The following is an 18140-nucleotide window of genomic DNA, read 5'->3' on the forward strand; positions in this document are numbered from 1 at the left end:
CTAATTCATATATAAACCATAGCTTTTTAGAATATAGACTAAGGCCAGTTCTCTACTTTGGGCAAGACTGGAAGTCTCATTTATGGAATTTAGTTATAAATCACTTTCTCCTGTCAGTTATCTGCATGACTGACCAGAAGCTTGTTCTCGGATAGCTGTAAAAGATTTGGGGAAAAAGTCAAATGTATAAAGTGCTGAACAACTATTCCATGCAAAGACTCTCCACAAGGAGACTTAGTCCCAATACTTCATAGAGCTGGACTGGAGTACAGTCTGTTCAGTCCTCTCATTTTCATTCTGGAATTTTCCCAAATTGGAACTGTTAAGTTTATGTATGCAGTTTTCTAAGTGTTTAGTTTTTAAAATATTACCCAAGGATGTCAGAATCTCATCTTTGGGAGCTGAAGACACTCATTTAGTAGTCTTTTTCTTTTTACTTAAGACTTGAAATGAAATTAGCATGTCATCTGCTTCCAGTAAAACTTTCTTGAATGAAAATTTTTTATGGCTATAAATGCTTATTAAGTCTCAGGCCCCGTGCTGCCTCATTTAGTGCTTCCAGCAACTTTACCAGATAAATACTGTAATTATCTCCATTTTACAGATGAGCAAACAAACTGAACTGCCTGAGGCCACCCAGTTTAGAGGTGGCAGAGACAGGACTGGAGTCCAGGAAGTTAGTCCCTCTAAACCTCCAAGCTTGGTGCTGTTGTGCCCATTTGAGATGCATGAACAATGACATTAAATGATTTATAACATGAAGATGTTTGATTCTGTGGGCAAAATGGTGGTTTTGAGCCCCAGATTGCCTTTAGTTCAAAAAGCTTTCTCTGCACTCTGGGCGTGTGTTAGGACCCATTCTCTGGCCTCCCGTCATGCCCTGTGCATGGATCTTGTGGTCCTGTTCCCCACTGATGCTTCTGCCTTGCTGCTACTGCTAACATCCTCTCAACTGTACCTGCAACAGCAATCACTGAATCAACCAATAAAAGAACCATGAATGAACAAACAAAAGTGCATCTCCACAAATCTACTTAGTACCAAGAACATTAATTTCTAAATGAGGTTCTTACACCCTGGAGAGTATGCAAAATAACCTAATGGGGTGCAGGGAGAAAACATTAGCATTTTTTTTTGAGACACAGTCTCGCTATGTCGCCCAGGCTACAGTGCAGTGGCATCATCATAGCTCACCATGGACTCAAATTCCTGGGCTCAAGGGATCCTCCTGCCTCAGCCTCCCAAGTAGCTGAGGCTACAGATGCATGTCACCATGCCTGGCTACCTTTTCTAGTTTTTTTGTAGAGATGCGGGTCTTGCTATGTTGCTCAGGCTGGTCTCAAACTCCTGACCTTAAGCGATCCTCCTGCCTTGGCCTCCCAAAGCGCTAGGATTACAGGCAGCCAACATTACCATTTCTATTCACATTTTACACTTGAAAATATGAAAGTCTTAGGCTTTATTTACATTTACAACGTGGGTTGACATTGGCATCCTCACTCTGTACATGCGGGAGGCAGCTCGAGTCACAGAGGCACGCTTGGCACCCAAAGCAACGGAGAGATTCCAGCCCCAGGGATTAGCTGTGGGGCCCTGAGCCCAACTGAGAAATGGCCATGTGAATTACATTTGCAATTTTATCTAAACTAATACTTATAAAAGGGACAAGCAGCTTTACATGAGTCCTGCACAGAATGACAACTAATACTAATAACAATGCAGGCACAAATGAACAGGAAAAAGGTAGAGCTTTTACTGTGTCTCATACATATTTCTCGGCCACCTCACAAGACAAAACGATAACAAGCTAATCAGATCTGACGTGAAGTTGGCAAAAGACAAACACACAAAAGAACTACCCATGGTATCAAAACTTAGCTTCATACCTACTGTTCTCATCAATGACCTTTGCCTAAGTGAGCATCATGCCTTGGGAAACTGGCTAATAGTATTTTCATACAGTTTATGAATAACTACATTTTCCTTGACTGGAACAACCAGTGTGGAGATCACTGGTCTAGAACTCGGCTACCCCAGGTGTGATGTGCAGAGCAGGGCACCCGCGTCACTTGGCAGCGTGCCGGAGACACAGGCCTGGGGTCCACCCAGACCCCCGGGTCAGGACTTGCGTTTTAACAAGATCTCCAGGTGCTGCACGGGCACGTTTCAGCGTGAGAAGCACGGCTCTAGAACATCCATCTTCACATGAATCAGAATGCTTCTCATTTGGCAGTTTTAAACTGATTTCTCTGTTGAGTTTTTGAACTCATATATAATTTCTAATATCTGTTATCAAATATCCTTCAAAGCTATCAACTATCACCACCAGCCAAAAATTCAACTAAACAATCAATGTACAGCTGCAGGATTATCTCCTTATTCATTCCAGTATACTTAAAACATATTTCCTGGCCCCCAAGTAATAAAAACTGTCCACCACGCCTTAATCTTTTGATCCCCACTTCGACTTACCTTTGTTTGATCGTCGGCTTTGAACACGTAGCAGATATTCTGCCGACGGACGGCATCTTCCTTAATCAGACAAGCGAAGTAGCTGGGGTCGTGGCTGTTGTGAATCAGTTTGTGCACGTGCTGCGGCTTGCACTCGAAGACGCTGGGACAGTTCAGCGGGTCCCACTGCTGACTTCTGCCCGGCTCAGGCTCGCATCTCAGTCCAGACGGGGAAACACAGAGCTGGACTTGCTGGGGAACAGGCTCCTTTCGCGGGCACTGCCCGCTGCGCCTCCGCACCTCTGCCACCACCCACGGCAGCATGGGCATGGTCGTGAGAGCGTGCACGGGCAAGGAGCCCACCAGCTGGAGGCTGAAATCCACCGAGACCTCGTTGGGAAACGGACGTCTCCTTGCTGTGAACGTTATCGGTTCCATCGTGGGAAAGGTCTGGAAACTCGGCAAAGACCCAGCAATCTACACACTTCTGATGCAGGATCCTGGGGGAGAAAACCACAGGCGTTAGAATTTAACAAAGTCATAGCAGTAGCTACGTTCAAAGAGTTATTATTTCAGAAGAACTTAAAAGTCTGAAACCCAAATGTACGAAGAAATGGATATTAGTTAAAATAAGCTGCTCTGCCTAGAAAGATCTTTCTCGAAATTGTGCTACACATAAAACCTGGCAATGGCATCTATGTCACACTCAGTACAGGTCACAAAGACCCCACTGGGAAACCTGTGTTAAACATAAACCCGAGTGAGCCAGCACAGGCCAGCATGTCAGAAAGCAAAATATAGTGCTGCTCTGAGAGCTCTAAGCCTTGTTGTGTCAATTAACATACATTTCAAGGAATTTTTAAAAGGTAATTAAATTCAATATAGGTGACTCCCCCAAGAAAGAAATCTTGGGAGAAGAAATATCAGCTATATCCCCAGTGCCTGGCGTAGTACCTGACTCAAAGTAGGGGCTCAATAAATATTTTTTTTCTTTCCTTCCTTCCTTCCTTCCTTCCTTTTTCTTTCGTTCTTTCTTTTTTTTTTTTTAGAGACAGGGTCTCACTATGTTGCCCAGGCTAGACTTGAACTCCTGGGCTCAAGCAATCCTCCCATCTCAGCCTCCCGAGTAGCTGGGACTACAGGCTTGTGCCACTGCACCTGGCATTCAACAAATATTTGAAAAGAGTGATTGAGTTAGTTATTTAAAACCAATTCAGTCTCACTGCCCTCCTTCCAGAACTTCCCTTCCCTCCTGCAGGCTGGATCTCAGTGGCCAGCATCACTAGTCACTGTACTGGGCAAGGAGTCGTTCAGATTCCTTCTTCGTCCTGTCACCACCTCTAACTGACTCTACCATCTCAACATAGCTTATCTTTTCTCACCTACACAAAAGGTGTCCCAGCCTTCAATCCACCTTCACATATTTCCTAGAGTAATTTAACCAACACACAAAATTTATCATATCATGGGAGGGAACTATGGCTCACACTTGTACTCCTAGCACTTTGGGAGGCCGAGGCAGAAGGACTGCTTGAGGCCAGGAGTTTGAGACTAGCCTGAGCAAGAGCAAGACCCTGTCCCTACAAAAAATAGAAAAGTTAGCCAGGCATGGTGATATGTGCCTGTAGTTCCAGCTACTTGGGAGGCTGAGGCAGGAGGGTCACTTAAGCCCAGGAGTTTAAGGTTGCTGTGAGCTATGATGGCACCACTGCATTCTAGCCTGGGCAGCAGAGTGAGACTCTGTTTCAAAAAAAAAAAAAAAATTATTGTGTCACTGCTCTGCTAAAAATCTCCCCCCATAAAATCTGGCATATAAGGTCTCTTTGGAACCTGGTGCTGTCTATATCCCCAACTCTATATTCTCTCCTAAAATGCCCTCTTTCATGTACCTTTTGGCTCTGAAGATAAAGATACTAGTTATAGTTCCTCATATAAAATGTGATTTTTCATGCATCTGTGCCACAGTGCATTCTGTTCCTCTTTCCTCAGAACATAATACCTGTCACAAACTATAAAAGGGTCTGAGATTTTACCCGACTTGCAGTCCAACAAGTTAGCCTGCCCCACGTTAGCCCTGCTGGTAGACGACATGGGTCGGGAGGAAGGACAGTTTATTCTCAGAGCAATAGCAGCAGGCAGTTAGCATTTGTGTCTGTTCTCTGACCCCCAGTTCCCACAGGCCAGGTGACACTTGATTCATAGTGGGTGACAGGAGAGGAACCTGAGCTTAGGGAGCCCAAATGGTTTCCAATGTGAAGTATGGGAAGTAAGCATGGCTGCTCTTTTTTCCAGAGAAAGACTCTGTTTCTATCCGCCACGGCTGTGTGCTGTGGAAATGTGAATGAATGACTGAATGGGCATCCACAACAAAGACAGTCAGCGCTCCTGCTCACGAGATGCGTAGAAACACGAGAGACCCATGCAGAACCATCTCCCAACAATCCCCACCCTTGTCCTCTAAGTTCAATTCGCATTTCTCATAGCTCAAGCAAGCACCACCTCTTTCTTCCAGAATGTTTTAGGGCATCCATCAGCATGACCTTCCACGCTCCATACCTAATCATCATGGCGCGTGGGGCATGGGCACGCTTGTAGCTCTGGCTTGGGCGAGGCAAAGGCATTATAGATAACCAAAATGTTTGAACTCCCATAATATTCTAAAATTAAAATAAATAAATAAATAAATACATAAAAGAGTCAAAATTTAAACAAAAGTTTGAATAAGTGTCCCTCAGCAAGATTGCAAGCTTCTTAAACTCTTAAGGTTTGGGGTTTCTAAAGTCAGTATTCAAATTTTTAAACATTTTCTAAAATAGAACTGAAGTCCATTCTTTTCACTCTATGTTTTTCTATATGATAGACAGGTATATATGCTATATATCATAGCTCAGAGCTAATTGTTTATTTTAAATGTTCACAAGTTTAAAAATAAACCAATACTTTATTTAGAGCTCAAAAATATTTCTTGAAAGTTTAGTAGGGATTCTTTTTCTTTGAAGTACGGCTTCTAATAATGAAAACAGACCTGAAATTCATATAATCTCATAAATAGCGCACTCTCTCTCTCTCTCTGCTGTCTCTCTCTCAGCTACAGGTGAAAGTGCCATTAAATGTCTGGCTCAACTTCCACTCCCGTAACTGAATCTGTCTCATGTTCTAACCGTTGACAGCTGCTAATCCCAAGACACGTTTAAAGAAGTACTAGAATTATTACAAAGGATAAATCCAAGATCTATCAATTATTTTCGATGTGGCCGTTATTAATATGGTAGCAACAAGCACAGCAGAATTACTTTCAGTTTTTTAGTAAGGGTATAGATATACACAGTGCAAAAAAAATTACACGATTCAGTCATTTAGATCACTTGATAAATAATCAGTCATCAAATTAGTTCTGCTATTTCATTGACAAAACTATTTAAAGGCCTAAAGTTTTTGCTTTTCAACCAGCTGTGGCACATTCTTAGTTTCTCTGTAAAAAGTAGCCATGGTTATTTATAAGTAATTCAGATTCTGCTAACATAAGATTCATGGTAACTTAGACTAGGTGAGTATCTGCATTACTTTTCAATAAAAAGTTCCATAAAAGAGATGAACTATTCAAATAATACTAACAAACCATTAGATTATTTTTTAAGCCATCTCAATCTACATTATTTGCACGCAATCTCTGACCATTCTTTAAGCCCAAGGTAGAACCTCCTATTTCAAGAACTCTTACTCCAAATAAAAGAGCTTCTAGTAATGTTCTTGTTAGTGGAGTCATCCATGTACAAGCCCTATGCCTTTACAGGAACCCTTGTACTCTACACAACTTCTACCTAGCACAGTCCCTAAACATAGTAGCTACCCAAAACACAAAGACACCCTTTTATTAGAACAGTTCCGGTGACCTTGTTAATGAGTCCTGCTATGCTACATAGCCCTGGAAATGTGCACTTAGAAGCACAAAGTTTTAAAGCTAACAAGATCCTTTTAAGCCACTTAGAAATTCCCCCATATTTGAAATGAGGCAACTAGATTCTGCAAAAGTTAAGTGGCTTGTCCAAATTTAGTGACAGAATTAGGACAATCCAAGTCTCTGACTCCCATCCAAGAGCTGCAGGAACCTCAATTTCCTCACGAAAACATTGTCAACTGTGAAGTTGAAAAAGCGAGTTACTTAACTTCTCCAAATCTCAAGTTTATTCTTACAAGAGAATGGAACAAGATCATCTCCAAGTTTGCTTCCATCTCTAAAATCTGGTGAATCTAATTTTCATAATGTATAATACCAAATGTCCCTAACATTGTGTAGGGGCAGAAAGCTGCTCCCATCTTCCCTTCAAGAACAAAACGTGGGGGAGGCACTTGAAGAAAGGATGGGATTTTCTGATCAGGAAGTGAGGGAAGCAAGAGTAGGTGTCAGGCAGCTGCCTGCTGGGAACCCTTCTCTTCCCCAGCCCCCCCACTCCCCACGCCCTCCCAGCAAACCATGGAGAGCAGCACGGGGACTTTCCAGCAACCAGCAACACCACAGCCTCTGCGGTTTCGCCCTCACCTCCTCAGAATGCGGGTGGGAGGGGAGGAGGGAGAGAAAGGAGGATGCGAGGAGGGTATTGGCAGCCTCCAGCTCCAGGCCAGGTTAACCAGCAAATATTAATTAGCTGTTGGGGCCCCCAGGATGGGCAGGAAGTCCCCACTTCCCTTTGTGAACCAGTGGTTTAATTTTTCTGTTCTTCATCCCAGATACAGTGGGCAGGTACCTGAACAGAACTGCACTGCAGTCTAAAGTATTCTAATCTCACGCAGTAGGATCGCTGGCTTGGCCACACTCTTTGTCCACTTTCTCCGTGGAACCCCACCGTAATGAAAGCAGGTGCTGCTCACCTGGGAATCACCCACAGGTAACAGCCATTCTAGGCGCGGTGGGCTATTTCACCATGACACAGAGCTCCTGAAGCCAGCGGTTCTAACCTTCTCGTCTTCAAGGATGCTCCAGTACTGGGGTGCACCTCTCTAATTAGATACATAAAGTAATGATGTTGAATGATTTGCTTCTTATATAAATCAGAGTTGATTCAAGCCTGGTCCTTTAGAATGCCACGGTCACTTGTATTCTCTCTACTGCACAGGGTAAGGGGTGGGGGGTGAAGGTACTAGCTAGCCTTCAGAGATTATGTACAACCCTCCTGCCTGCATGGTTACTTTGTTATTCTCCTAAAGGTAGTAATAATAATAATTGTTAGCATATTGTTAGCGCCATGTGTCTATTAACTGATTTAATACAACCACCTTAGGCAGTAAAGACTATTATTATCATTGAATAAGGACTATTATAGACTATTATCATCTCCAATTCAAAGGTGAGAAAGAAGAAAGAAGTTGTAGTACAGAGAAGTGAGGACACCTGCCCAAGGTCGTATTAGTCGGAAATGGCAGAATCAGGATTTGAACCCATGCCCTTTAGCTCCACTGTTTGTGCTTGCTCTTAACCACTTTGCTATCCCCAAGCAGTTGGCAGGTCAGTTGTTGGCCAGTTACCTTTTCGTGACCATTTTACATACACGATCTTCTGTTCTCTCACAACTCTGAGAAGTATGTTTTATCACCTCCGTTACAGAAGGGTCGCCCACTAGTGAATGGCGAAGGTAGGATTTGAATCCATGTGTGTCTTATGCACAAACTTCTATTCTTTCCACTGTAACAAGATCTTTTGAAGGGAATAACCCTCAAATATCTTTCTAATGGATTAGCTGGGTTGCTCTATCTAGGTTTTGATTGGCTTCAGTAATCCAAACCTAATGTCAAAGTTATACTCTAAAAGCCAAGAAAGAACAAATGAATATAATAACAGCAGTAAGTATTAAGTGATCACTATGTACCAGGCACTGTCATAAGCACTTTACATGTATAAATTTATTAATTCTGATAACAAATCCCTAAGTGCTTATCTACTTTGGAAGTTTAGATTCACTGATTATATATAATGTGTTGTCAAATAAGTGCATTATCTTTTAAAGAGAAAAATAGCTGTTGCTTGTCTCAAAGGAAACAGGCACACTCAAAATTAAATGCCTCTTTGCTGGAGCTAAAACATATTTCCTATATTCTGCACAGCTTCACAAAAAGCTAAGTGTCAAGATTTTCTCAGATGGCGCAAATATAACAAATCTTTTTCTAAACATTTGAAACCTGAAAAGGGACACATTGCCCTTAAACCTAAGCCCCCCATTAAATGGAAATTTCGGTTTGGAAATGCCAAACACCTTTAAAACGGAAAACTTCATGTCCTTTGTGAAGAATCTGGCTTAAAAATATTTTTATTGGAAATTGGGGTTGGAAAGGAAGAATGAAAAGTCGGCAAAGGAAACTGTAAGGTAACAGTCCTGACTGAAAACCTAAATCCTCTGTCGTCACCACAGAGATACAAACCCCAGCATCCCTGCTGCTGAGTGGGCTCAGTCCCTGTAATGAGCAGAGTCTACTCCTCCAAGTTTAATGACCAAGAGAAGAAAATGGCTGGGAAACATCTCACATATTGAGACGAATGTGGCCATTAAACTCGAGAAGGGCAACACAGTAGACCGAGAAAGGGCAAAGCAAACTGTGCCCAGGCACCACACGTATGCAGGAAGTCCCCAAATGGGCTGAGATGCATTTTAGGTTCCCCGGGGAATCTGAAAAGAGTGGGGACTGAAGACCTGCAGAGAAAGGCTGCAGAGGGAGCAGCAGGGGCTTGGGGCAGCTGTCATTTTATGAGATCACAGTAAAAGCGTGTTCAAAGACAGAATCCTCTCAAGCCCCTTGCCCTCCTCCCTGCCACTTGCTCTACCAAGAAGCTGGTGGTCTAAGAGGCAGGCAGCCCTTCTCAAGGCACACAATGTTTGGACACGCTGGAGTGAGTGCAGAACAGGTAAGAGCTATGAGGCCAGGTGCAGCACACCCTGCTGCTTGCCGGGGAAACGTCCTAGAAGATCTGGGTCACAAAGGAGCCACTCACCAACACACGGGGGTACATGTGCTTATGACTACAGCTTTCCTGGTCAGGGCTGCCTTCTAGGGAAGTGGGGGACAGGGATTATCACCACCTGGATAATGAGGAAGAAGAGGCAAGCCCCATTTCTTCAGAGTTGCCCATTTCCTCGTCATACTCTCTGGTACTATGACAAACTATGTCTATGGGACAAAAGGCCAACACGAACATGACTACTGCCCAACCAGAAATGGTATCACGGTGAAAAGGGGAAACCCCAGAGCTCCCAGTTGGGTAGATAATGGTAGACTATGGCAGGAAGTCTCATTTGCAAAACTCTCCTTTGATGCTAATGGTGTATAACTACACCAGTGAATTGTTTTCCTGTTCTACTCACTTGCAAATGGCTGCACAAATTCACATGATGGCATTTATTTTAATTATCACCTGATGATGATTTTATTTCCTGCTTCAAACCACACTTGGTCCCTTTTACATCTTCTTGCACTCACTTAATAGTGTCAGGATACTTCACTACTCCACGTATATTAACATCAGAAAATGTCCCCTAAACATTATATATGGTACCTTTGAACTCACAGCTCATGTTATGTCCATGGTTACTTAATAGGTAAATCTGGAAAGAAAGCCCTTGTTATGGTTTTATTTTTCTAAAACTTGGTAGAAAAAAAAAAAAAAGAAAGAGGCTGTAAGATTGGGATAGCATCCAATTTCAAACAGTTTACAAAAGCAGTCAAACCATTTTTACACAAACTTTTCCATGCAATGTCCTCATTCCTTCACACAGCTCCCAAGAAGGAGCTGATTATGAGGCGCACCTTCTTTCCAGCCAAGAGAAACCATCTCAACTCTAGACAAAGGTGCAGAATCCACCTGCTTCAGAGATCCCTAACCCAGGGGGTGATAGAACATGAAAAGTCAGAGACCTGGAAGTCGAAAATCGTCCTGCAAGGTGTGTTCCCAGCCTGTGGGAACAGCACCCCTTCCATTCTTCCACCTCAACCCCGCCCACACACCCAAGGCTCCCAAAACACAACAAAACCCAGAGGTGGCCATTCTCCAACTCCCCCAATCCCATCTCACATCTGGGGCAGAGGATGAATTTCTGCTCTCCTAAACAAGGGCTTTTTTTTTTTTTTTTTTTTTAAATCAGGGCTTCTGCATTCAGCATAGGTCCAGTGCAAAAAGTTGAGAAGTTTGGACTTGTACTGATAGCTGAATCTCTTGGGTGTGACCTATTTTAACCAGGTCATTTTAAAATGCTCTTTCAAAGTCTGATTATATTAATAAATAAAATCATACTAGCATCTAAAAGGAAGAATACGAGATCTATGAAGTGAAGACCTAGCCATTAATATGAGGCACTCTGAAAATTAAACCGAAGAAAGGAACAATCATCAGTTTCAATTTCTTTTCTTTTTTGAGTAACTTCCAGAGAATATGCTATTTTAAATAAGAACAGAAAAAGCCCCATCTAGGTGGATTCAAACAAAATGACATCTCTTTAAAAAAAAATCAGCGTGCGGAGAAGTTTGAGGGGTCTCATAACCACACGGCGATCAGGAAGCTGCTAGAAACAATTAAGCAGAGTTTCAAAATGACTGGTACAGGATGTGCCCATAGAAAGAAATGCTGCGCGCACGGGTGCAGCTGCCAAAGTCACTCCTGCAAAGTACCCTGAACTTTTAAGGGGTGGCATGGGATCACTCCGACCACCCTTCCCAATCTGGCTGCCTTACAAACGCGCTCGTCCTTGAGATATTTGGCGGGAGGGGGAGGGGGGAGATGTGAGGACGCGAGGGCGGGAGGGGGCGGGGGCCAGAAGCCTGCCAGAGCTTTCGGGTCGCTTTGAATGTCAAGGTTTCGCTTTCGTCCAAGTGGGGGCAACGAGGTGGCAATGAACTTCCCACCCCGAGCGACCCCGCGCAGCGAGCACGGCAGGAAAGCTCTGGGCTGCCAGATTCGGTCTCCTCCGCGGCCAGGCAGGGCAGGGCGCGCTGGCGTTGGGGGGCGGCCGGGATGCCCCGGGAGGAGCCAGCGGGGTGGCGTGGGTGAAGCCCCAGAAGTCGCCTACCTGTGCGGCGGCGCGCTCAGAGCCGGGGGCCGGGCCGGGCCGCGCAGGTGCTCGGGGGCATCCTGGGGACCGCCTGGATCGGCGGGCCATCCATCGTGCGCGGCTGGCTGCGCTCTTCCCGCCGCCCGGGCCCCTCGGCTGCGCTCTCGCCTCTTCTCCCCGCGGCTGAGGACGCCGCGGGTCCTGCGGCGGGGGCAGCAACAGGCGCCGAGGCGCGGACCGCGGCGGCCGCGGCAGGAGGAGGAGGAGTAGGAGGAGGGGGATGTGTCTGCGCGCAGCTCGCGTTTCCTCCTACCCCGCCGGGCGAGCGCGGGGGAGGCGAGGGGAGGGCAGGAGTCGGGATCTCCCTGCTAGGTGCCACCCTCTTCCCCACCGCGCCGTGTGACTCTGCCCCGGCCGCACGGCCCAGACCGGCGGGTCACACGCGAGCAACAGCTGCTGCAGTGCGAGTCAGCCGCGGCCTCCCTCCCCTCCTTGCCTCTCCCGCCACCCCCACCTCCCCCCTGCCGGCGGTCTGTGCTCGGCCGCGCCTGCGGGAGGGAACCGGGAAGGTCCTCGCGCCGCCGCCCCATCCTGGCCCCGGGTACGGCTGGGGCGCCGGGGACGCAGGGCCCGCGCGTGACTAAGGCCCTCGTGGCGGGCTGTGCGATCGCACACCCTGTCTTCGGCGGCCTATTTATAGCAGGTGGCGGTGCCCGCCGCTCCGCTCGCGCGAGCGGCTCTCAGCAGGTGGCACTGCCCGCCCGCTGCCCGCTCTCCCGCGGGAGCTTCGCCTCATCTGCACCCTCGCTTGCTCCCTCCGAAAGGGATGTGGTGAGAACTGCACGGAACGCGGGGAGGCTACCAAGCCGCCTGGCTCTCCCCGCCTCACCCCTTCTTCCTGTCCTGGGGTTGGATGATGGCAGGGAGTGAACTGAGGCACGGGTGCCCTGTGGGTCGCTGGCACCCCAGGCAGGAAAATAAATGAGGGACTCGGGGAAACAGTAAAGGCTGACGTGCCCTCACGGATTAAACACCAGTAAGCCCCATTTCTGGCCAATTGCGGGAGTGACGCAGAGCCTGGAGTAGGCGCCTTTCCCCTCGGCGCGCGCGAAAACACACACGCGCACACACACCCCTGCCTGCTGGGGTAAGGTTTGGAGAAGTCCCCGAGGTGTTGGAGGGAGTCAAGAGAGAAAGCGAGCTCCCTAAGATTAGGGGGTGGCGGTGCAAGAAACAGGCAAATCCCCATCCCACGGGGGAACAGGAGCAATTTCAGTCCCGGGGGAGGGAGAGGGATCCGAGCAAAGGAAGGAACAGACACCATCTCCAGAGGCAAGTCAGCAGGGAGGGGAGAGCACAGAGAAGGGGCCTGGGTGCCAAGGAGGCAGCTGGCAGCACCAAGGTGCCGTCTTTGGGGATTTTTTGCTTAATGTAGCTGGAAGTTGACTTTAGGGGAGTAGCTGAGAGTTTGAGCTGTAGGGTTGGACTGGAACCCAAATCCCAATTCCACCGCAGGTGTGTCTGGGCAAGCTGCTGGGCCCCTGGCCTCCATTCTCTTGCCTGAAATGGGACCAACACGCACCTTAGGGGATCACTGTGAGGATCAAGCCGGATGGTGCACGCAAAGGGGCCGGCACTGTGACACACACATACATGGGCCCCAACTACAGGCAGCAGCTACTGTCACTGAGGCTCCAGAGGCACATAGAGGGCCAAGGTGCCTCCCCACACCCAGGAACAGTGTCTTCCCTGAAGCCCCCTGAGGCTTTTGGAGGCTGTTTGATTAGGGCTATCTTAAGGGATTCCCTGATCACTTCGGATGCTCACATCCAGGGGAAGTATATTTAGGTGGACACAAAAGTTTCATCCAGAGCTTGACTTAAAACTCTCACAATAGTGGTAGCTGTTATTTATGGAGAGTTAGTCCATTGGGGATATTGTGCTGGATACTGTCTTTATATTGTCTCTAATCCTTCCCCAAACTCTGTAGGGCAAAGATTATTAAATCCATTCCACTAGTGAGAAAACTAATAGGTTAGTGTCTGTTGGAGGCTACAAGGCTAGTAGGTTCTGGAATCTCCAAGATCCCAAGCCCTTTATAACACACTTTCTTCCCGGCCACTGTGTAGCTGTCTTGTAGGGCTTAGCTCATTCTTTGTCATAGCAGAGTGATTTGTATACTTAGCCTCAAATCTTTTTTAAAAAGAGGTGAGGAATAAATACAGTCATACATGCCCTAATGAGTAGAATGTTGATTGGGTTATGGAAATTGTTCTTCTTTAAGTTATAGGACCAGGTAAACCAGTTAACCATATTATCAGATCAAACCCTAATAATTTCATGTTTTTACCTTCAACTCTATCATATAGTTCTCTTTCCCTCTCTGCAGTAGCCTGCTAAACACACTTACCTCCGGGTGCCAGGATGTCGAGACAGATGCGTCATCATTTTGTTGACACCCTAAACGGCTTTTCATACGTAACCCAATGTATTACCTAACAGCCTTGCCTGCCAGCCCCTGCTCCTGGGAAAAGGGATCAGACCAGGGGAACAGAGACGATTTACTGGACTCTGCTTTAGAACATCCCGGCCTGAGCCTCTTCCCATCCTGCCACTCCGTTCCCTCTCTCTATTCCACATACGCTCTCTCCACTCTCGCTCTACCCACAGCCCCAGTCCCAGCCTGCAGGCTTGGGTACCAGGAGGCAGCCAGGTGGGGTGCCTGACCAGGTCACAAAGGTAGCACACAGACGGGTGGGGGGCCGAGGCAGAACTATGCCCCAGGTCTCTCGTGGTGTTGAAATCTAGCAAGTTCCAGCTCAGAGACTTATAACTTAGTGGCAAATGACCATTTGTCTCCACCGTAGCCTGGGTTAGGAAAGGGCATGGCCTCGTGAGGAGCAGCGGTTTCTATATCGCTTTCGTAGTTCCCAGGGACACGTAGCCCCCCAGGAATGATAATGAGGGATTTTACAGTACTTTTAGTTTCCTGGAAACAGAACTCTCTCTATGACATATAATAAGGATTTTTGAAACTTTCTTTTGCTGTACAGCATTATCTTAGAAATTGGAGGACAGCCTGGCATTAGCCTATTTGCACTTCAGTTTCTAGCAGCTCTGAAAGAAATCGTAAAGGGGACTTTGGAGCTGATGGTGACACCAGGATGTCAGGACGAAGACTGTCACCCAGGGAGGGGAGATCCACTTCATCCCAGGTAGGAGCTAACCATCACTCAGCTCTTCCCTGCAAGTGCCGCTGCTCTAGGAGCGAAGTAGCTCTTTCCCCTTCACGTGTGAACACGTGACTCCCAGCGGAGCTGGTAAACCACCTCGACCTAGGTTTGGGCCAACGGGGCCTTGGTCATGGCAACAACAAGCTCCCTCGGGCCCCAGAAAGGCGTTCTTGTTCTGTTGGTCCCTCTTTAAGTCACCAATAACAAAACTATGTAGGGAGCAGGGCCAAACGCTTCTGCGATTCTGCTTCAGGCCCCTGATTCTCCTGACTGGTGGGACCCGGGACATCTTCCCCGGAAGGGGCAGTTAGCTGACATCCATTACTGACCTGTTTGCTCAGTGAGTGGAAGCCCTGTTGAGGCCAGCAATCCCGGCTGCCGCACTTCCCGTGTCTGGACAACCTCTGCATCTCCAGCTCCTCCACAAATCCTGCCACAGGTCGTTCTTTTAGGGCTTCCCCGAGAGAGTCTTTCCTAATTTAGTTATCTGCAGCATAATCAATTATTCATTGCCAAAGGCCAGGAATATTAATATCAGCTTTAAGATGGCTACAGACCTCTAAAAATTGTGGACTATTGATGCTATTAAATCAAGCGTAAAGCCCAGAAGCTGAAAGAAAATAGTAAACACTTTACTTTTAAAATGTTAGGGGAACCACATACAAGTCTAGAATTAAAAGTCTTTGGTCAATGCGGACAGGAAACCTTTAATAAAATTACTCATTATTAAAATCTATCAACCAGGTATTTAAATGTTCATATAGGAATCTAAACTATAATTATCACTATGATACATTTTTACTTAATTTCAAAATATACATAATAAGAGTTCTTAACTAGTGGGCATATTTTCAAAAACGGGCATCAATAAAGGTGAAAGTTAAGATTGCACTGGCTAGAACCCTAGGAAAGTGAGGTGGTTCACCGGGTAGCTCATTCCCACTGACCGGGGGTGACTGCCTGGAGCCCTGCGTGGACAAGGCTGTGAGGGAGGCGAGTCCATGGTCAGCAGGAAAGGCTGCAAGATTGAGAAGCAGAGTCTGCCTCAAGCGTGGGTGGAGGCAGAGTCGGAGCACCGAGGCCGGGTAGCCGCCAACCCCGCAGACGCAAAGCGTAACTATTAGCATCTAAAGAGTATGTGAAGTCACGCCCAAGTGTCTTCATGGACTATAAGAAATATTCTTCATGATAAGAAAATGGATTAAAGTCAAGGTCAGAGACTATATTACATTGACTTGTCTACAGTACTAGGTCCTTGACATTGCTTTCTGAAAGGTATAAGAATGATAAAATATGGCCCATCGTGGTGGCTCACGCCTGTAATCCTAGCACTCTGGGAGGCCGAGGCAGGTAGATTGCTCGAGATCAGGAGTTCAAGACCAGCCTGAGCAAAAGCGAGACCCCCGTCTCTACTAAAAAAATAGAAAGAAATTATCTGGCCAACTAAAAATATATATAGAAAAAATTAGCCAGGCATGGTGGTGCATGCCTGTAGTCCCTGCTACTCGGGAGGCTGAGGCAGGAGGATCACTTGAGCCCAGGAGTTTGAGGTTGCTGTGAGCTAGGCTGACGCCACAGCACTCTAGCCCGGGCAATGGAGTGAGACTCTGTCTCAAACAAAAAATTAAAAAAAAAAAAAAGAAAGATAAAATATAGGATGTCAAATAAATAAATAAACCAATGTGGATTTTGGAATTTCAGCCATTTAAGTAAACAGAAATTTTACTGTGTGATGAGCTCATGCTTACAGTGGATGAGAGCGGGTGGACTGGAGGTACTCACGCCCGAGAGCAGGCTTCTGTGAAGTGTCTAATCTCCTTTTATGGACAAAGCAGATAAAACTCTGGGCAGTGGTTCCACTTCCCTTCCCAGCAGCCTCTCCTATTTGTCATTGCTCTGCACAGGCCACTGCCTGATGCTATCCAGCCTTTACCTGGGGTCCCACTTCCTGCCCCCGAGCTCATGCCGTGGGTCCGCGTCAGGCACAAAGCTGAGCCAGTGCTGAGCTAGCACATCACTTCCATTATGGTATCTAAAGTGGTCTAAGGTCAATGAGAATTTCTTTGTAAATTGTAGAGCTAGTTATGGATCTCAGTGATTTTACCCCGACTGGGTAAGCTGACTAAGCTTTCCACTTCACAGGTCCCCCACTTCATTTTACCCCAAATGCCGCTATGCCAGTGCTGGTGCCTCGTGTAATCTCACCTAGAATGCACTGGCCGGCTGACTGGTCTGCCTGCTTTGGCCCTCACCACCCTGCCATCTATTCTTGGCATAGCAGGCACGTGAATCTGTTAAAATATCATTTGGGCCATGTCACTGCTCAGCTTTGAACCCTCCCATGGCTTCCCAGATTTCCCAGAGTAAAAGTCAAAGTTCTTAGAATGGCTTATAAGGTCCTATAGGTCCTATAAGGTCCTGTGGCTTATAAGGTCCTTCCCCTTTTCCCCCCACACAACTACCTCTGCACCTTCATCATCACCTGCTGCCAGTCTTGACTCCCTCTGCTCCAGCCACATGGGCCTTGCTATTACACAGAGCTGCCAGGCACACTCCTGCCCCAGGGCCTTTGCACTCACTATTCCCTCTCTAGTACCGCTACTTAGTTCACTTTCTTCAGTGCTTTGTTTAAATGTCACCTTCTCCATGAGGCCTTCCTGACCACCTTTTTGAAAATGTAAACCACCCCTACACCTACACACACACACACACACACACACACACACACACACACCACTTATCCCTTTTCCTGCTTTGTATTTCTCCATAGCCCTTAGTCCTTAATGTCCTACACTGCTTACTTGTGTATCTTGTTTACCATCTGTCCCCCACCCCACCCCCACCTTCCTTGGGAGCAGAGAATTTTGTCTGTTTTGTTCACTGCTGTATCTGCAGTGCATAGAACAGAGCCCGGCACATAGCAGGCATTCAGTAAACACGTGCGGAGTGAGTGGATGAATGAATGAGAACAGTTTGTAATATATGGCATTGTGAGTTCATTGAATGTGTTGATACAGTACTTCCCTTAGAGTAGAAACTTTCTAGGTTTCCCTCTGTTTACTTGTTGTGTCCTCATCAGGTTTCTCAACTGTCCTAAGAGGTATGTCAGTCCTGCCCTCCAGGTGAGCTGAATGTTAAAGCATGTGACTTCTTGTTTAACCATAAACATAGGATCTGATTTCCAGATATACTACAAAAGAACTGCGAAGTCATGGAACAACTGAGAGTGATCTTGCATCAGCACTCAGTATTTGCCACAAGTTTGACTAAGAAAAATATGATTTTGGAGGCCTGCATGAAACACATACAGTCCAATTAGTCCTCTAGAATCTGAACCCCCTAAAATCAATTCCTTATGAGGTCATCCCGAGTGAAGACCAGTTTGCCTGAACTCTATCCAGAAAAATTTCTCTTATTGAATTGC

The 18140-nt window shown here is 46.5% G+C and overlaps 1 protein-coding gene across 3 annotated transcripts in view; it reads right to left on the reverse strand.

The window, feature by feature from the left end:
• Positions 1-11639, reverse strand: part of TBC1D1 (TBC1 domain family member 1) — a 202881-nt gene extending 191242 nt beyond the window's left edge. For all 3 annotated transcript variants that reach the window (XM_069495292.1, XM_069495293.1, XM_069495291.1), the window contains exons 1-2: positions 11502-11639; positions 2473-2951 (exon numbers count right to left, since the gene is read on the reverse strand). In XM_069495292.1, the coding sequence (XP_069351393.1) occupies positions 2473-2889 (417 nt within the window). In that variant the 5' untranslated portion in view covers positions 2890-2951; positions 11502-11639. The remainder of the gene's footprint in view (positions 1-2472; positions 2952-11501) is intronic.
• Between the last annotated feature and the right edge of the window lie 6501 nt (positions 11640-18140).

The sequence above is a fragment of the Eulemur rufifrons genome, chromosome 19 (genome assembly GCF_041146395.1).
Source record: "Eulemur rufifrons isolate Redbay chromosome 19, OSU_ERuf_1, whole genome shotgun sequence".
NCBI classification, from domain to species: domain Eukaryota; kingdom Metazoa; phylum Chordata; class Mammalia; order Primates; family Lemuridae; genus Eulemur; species Eulemur rufifrons.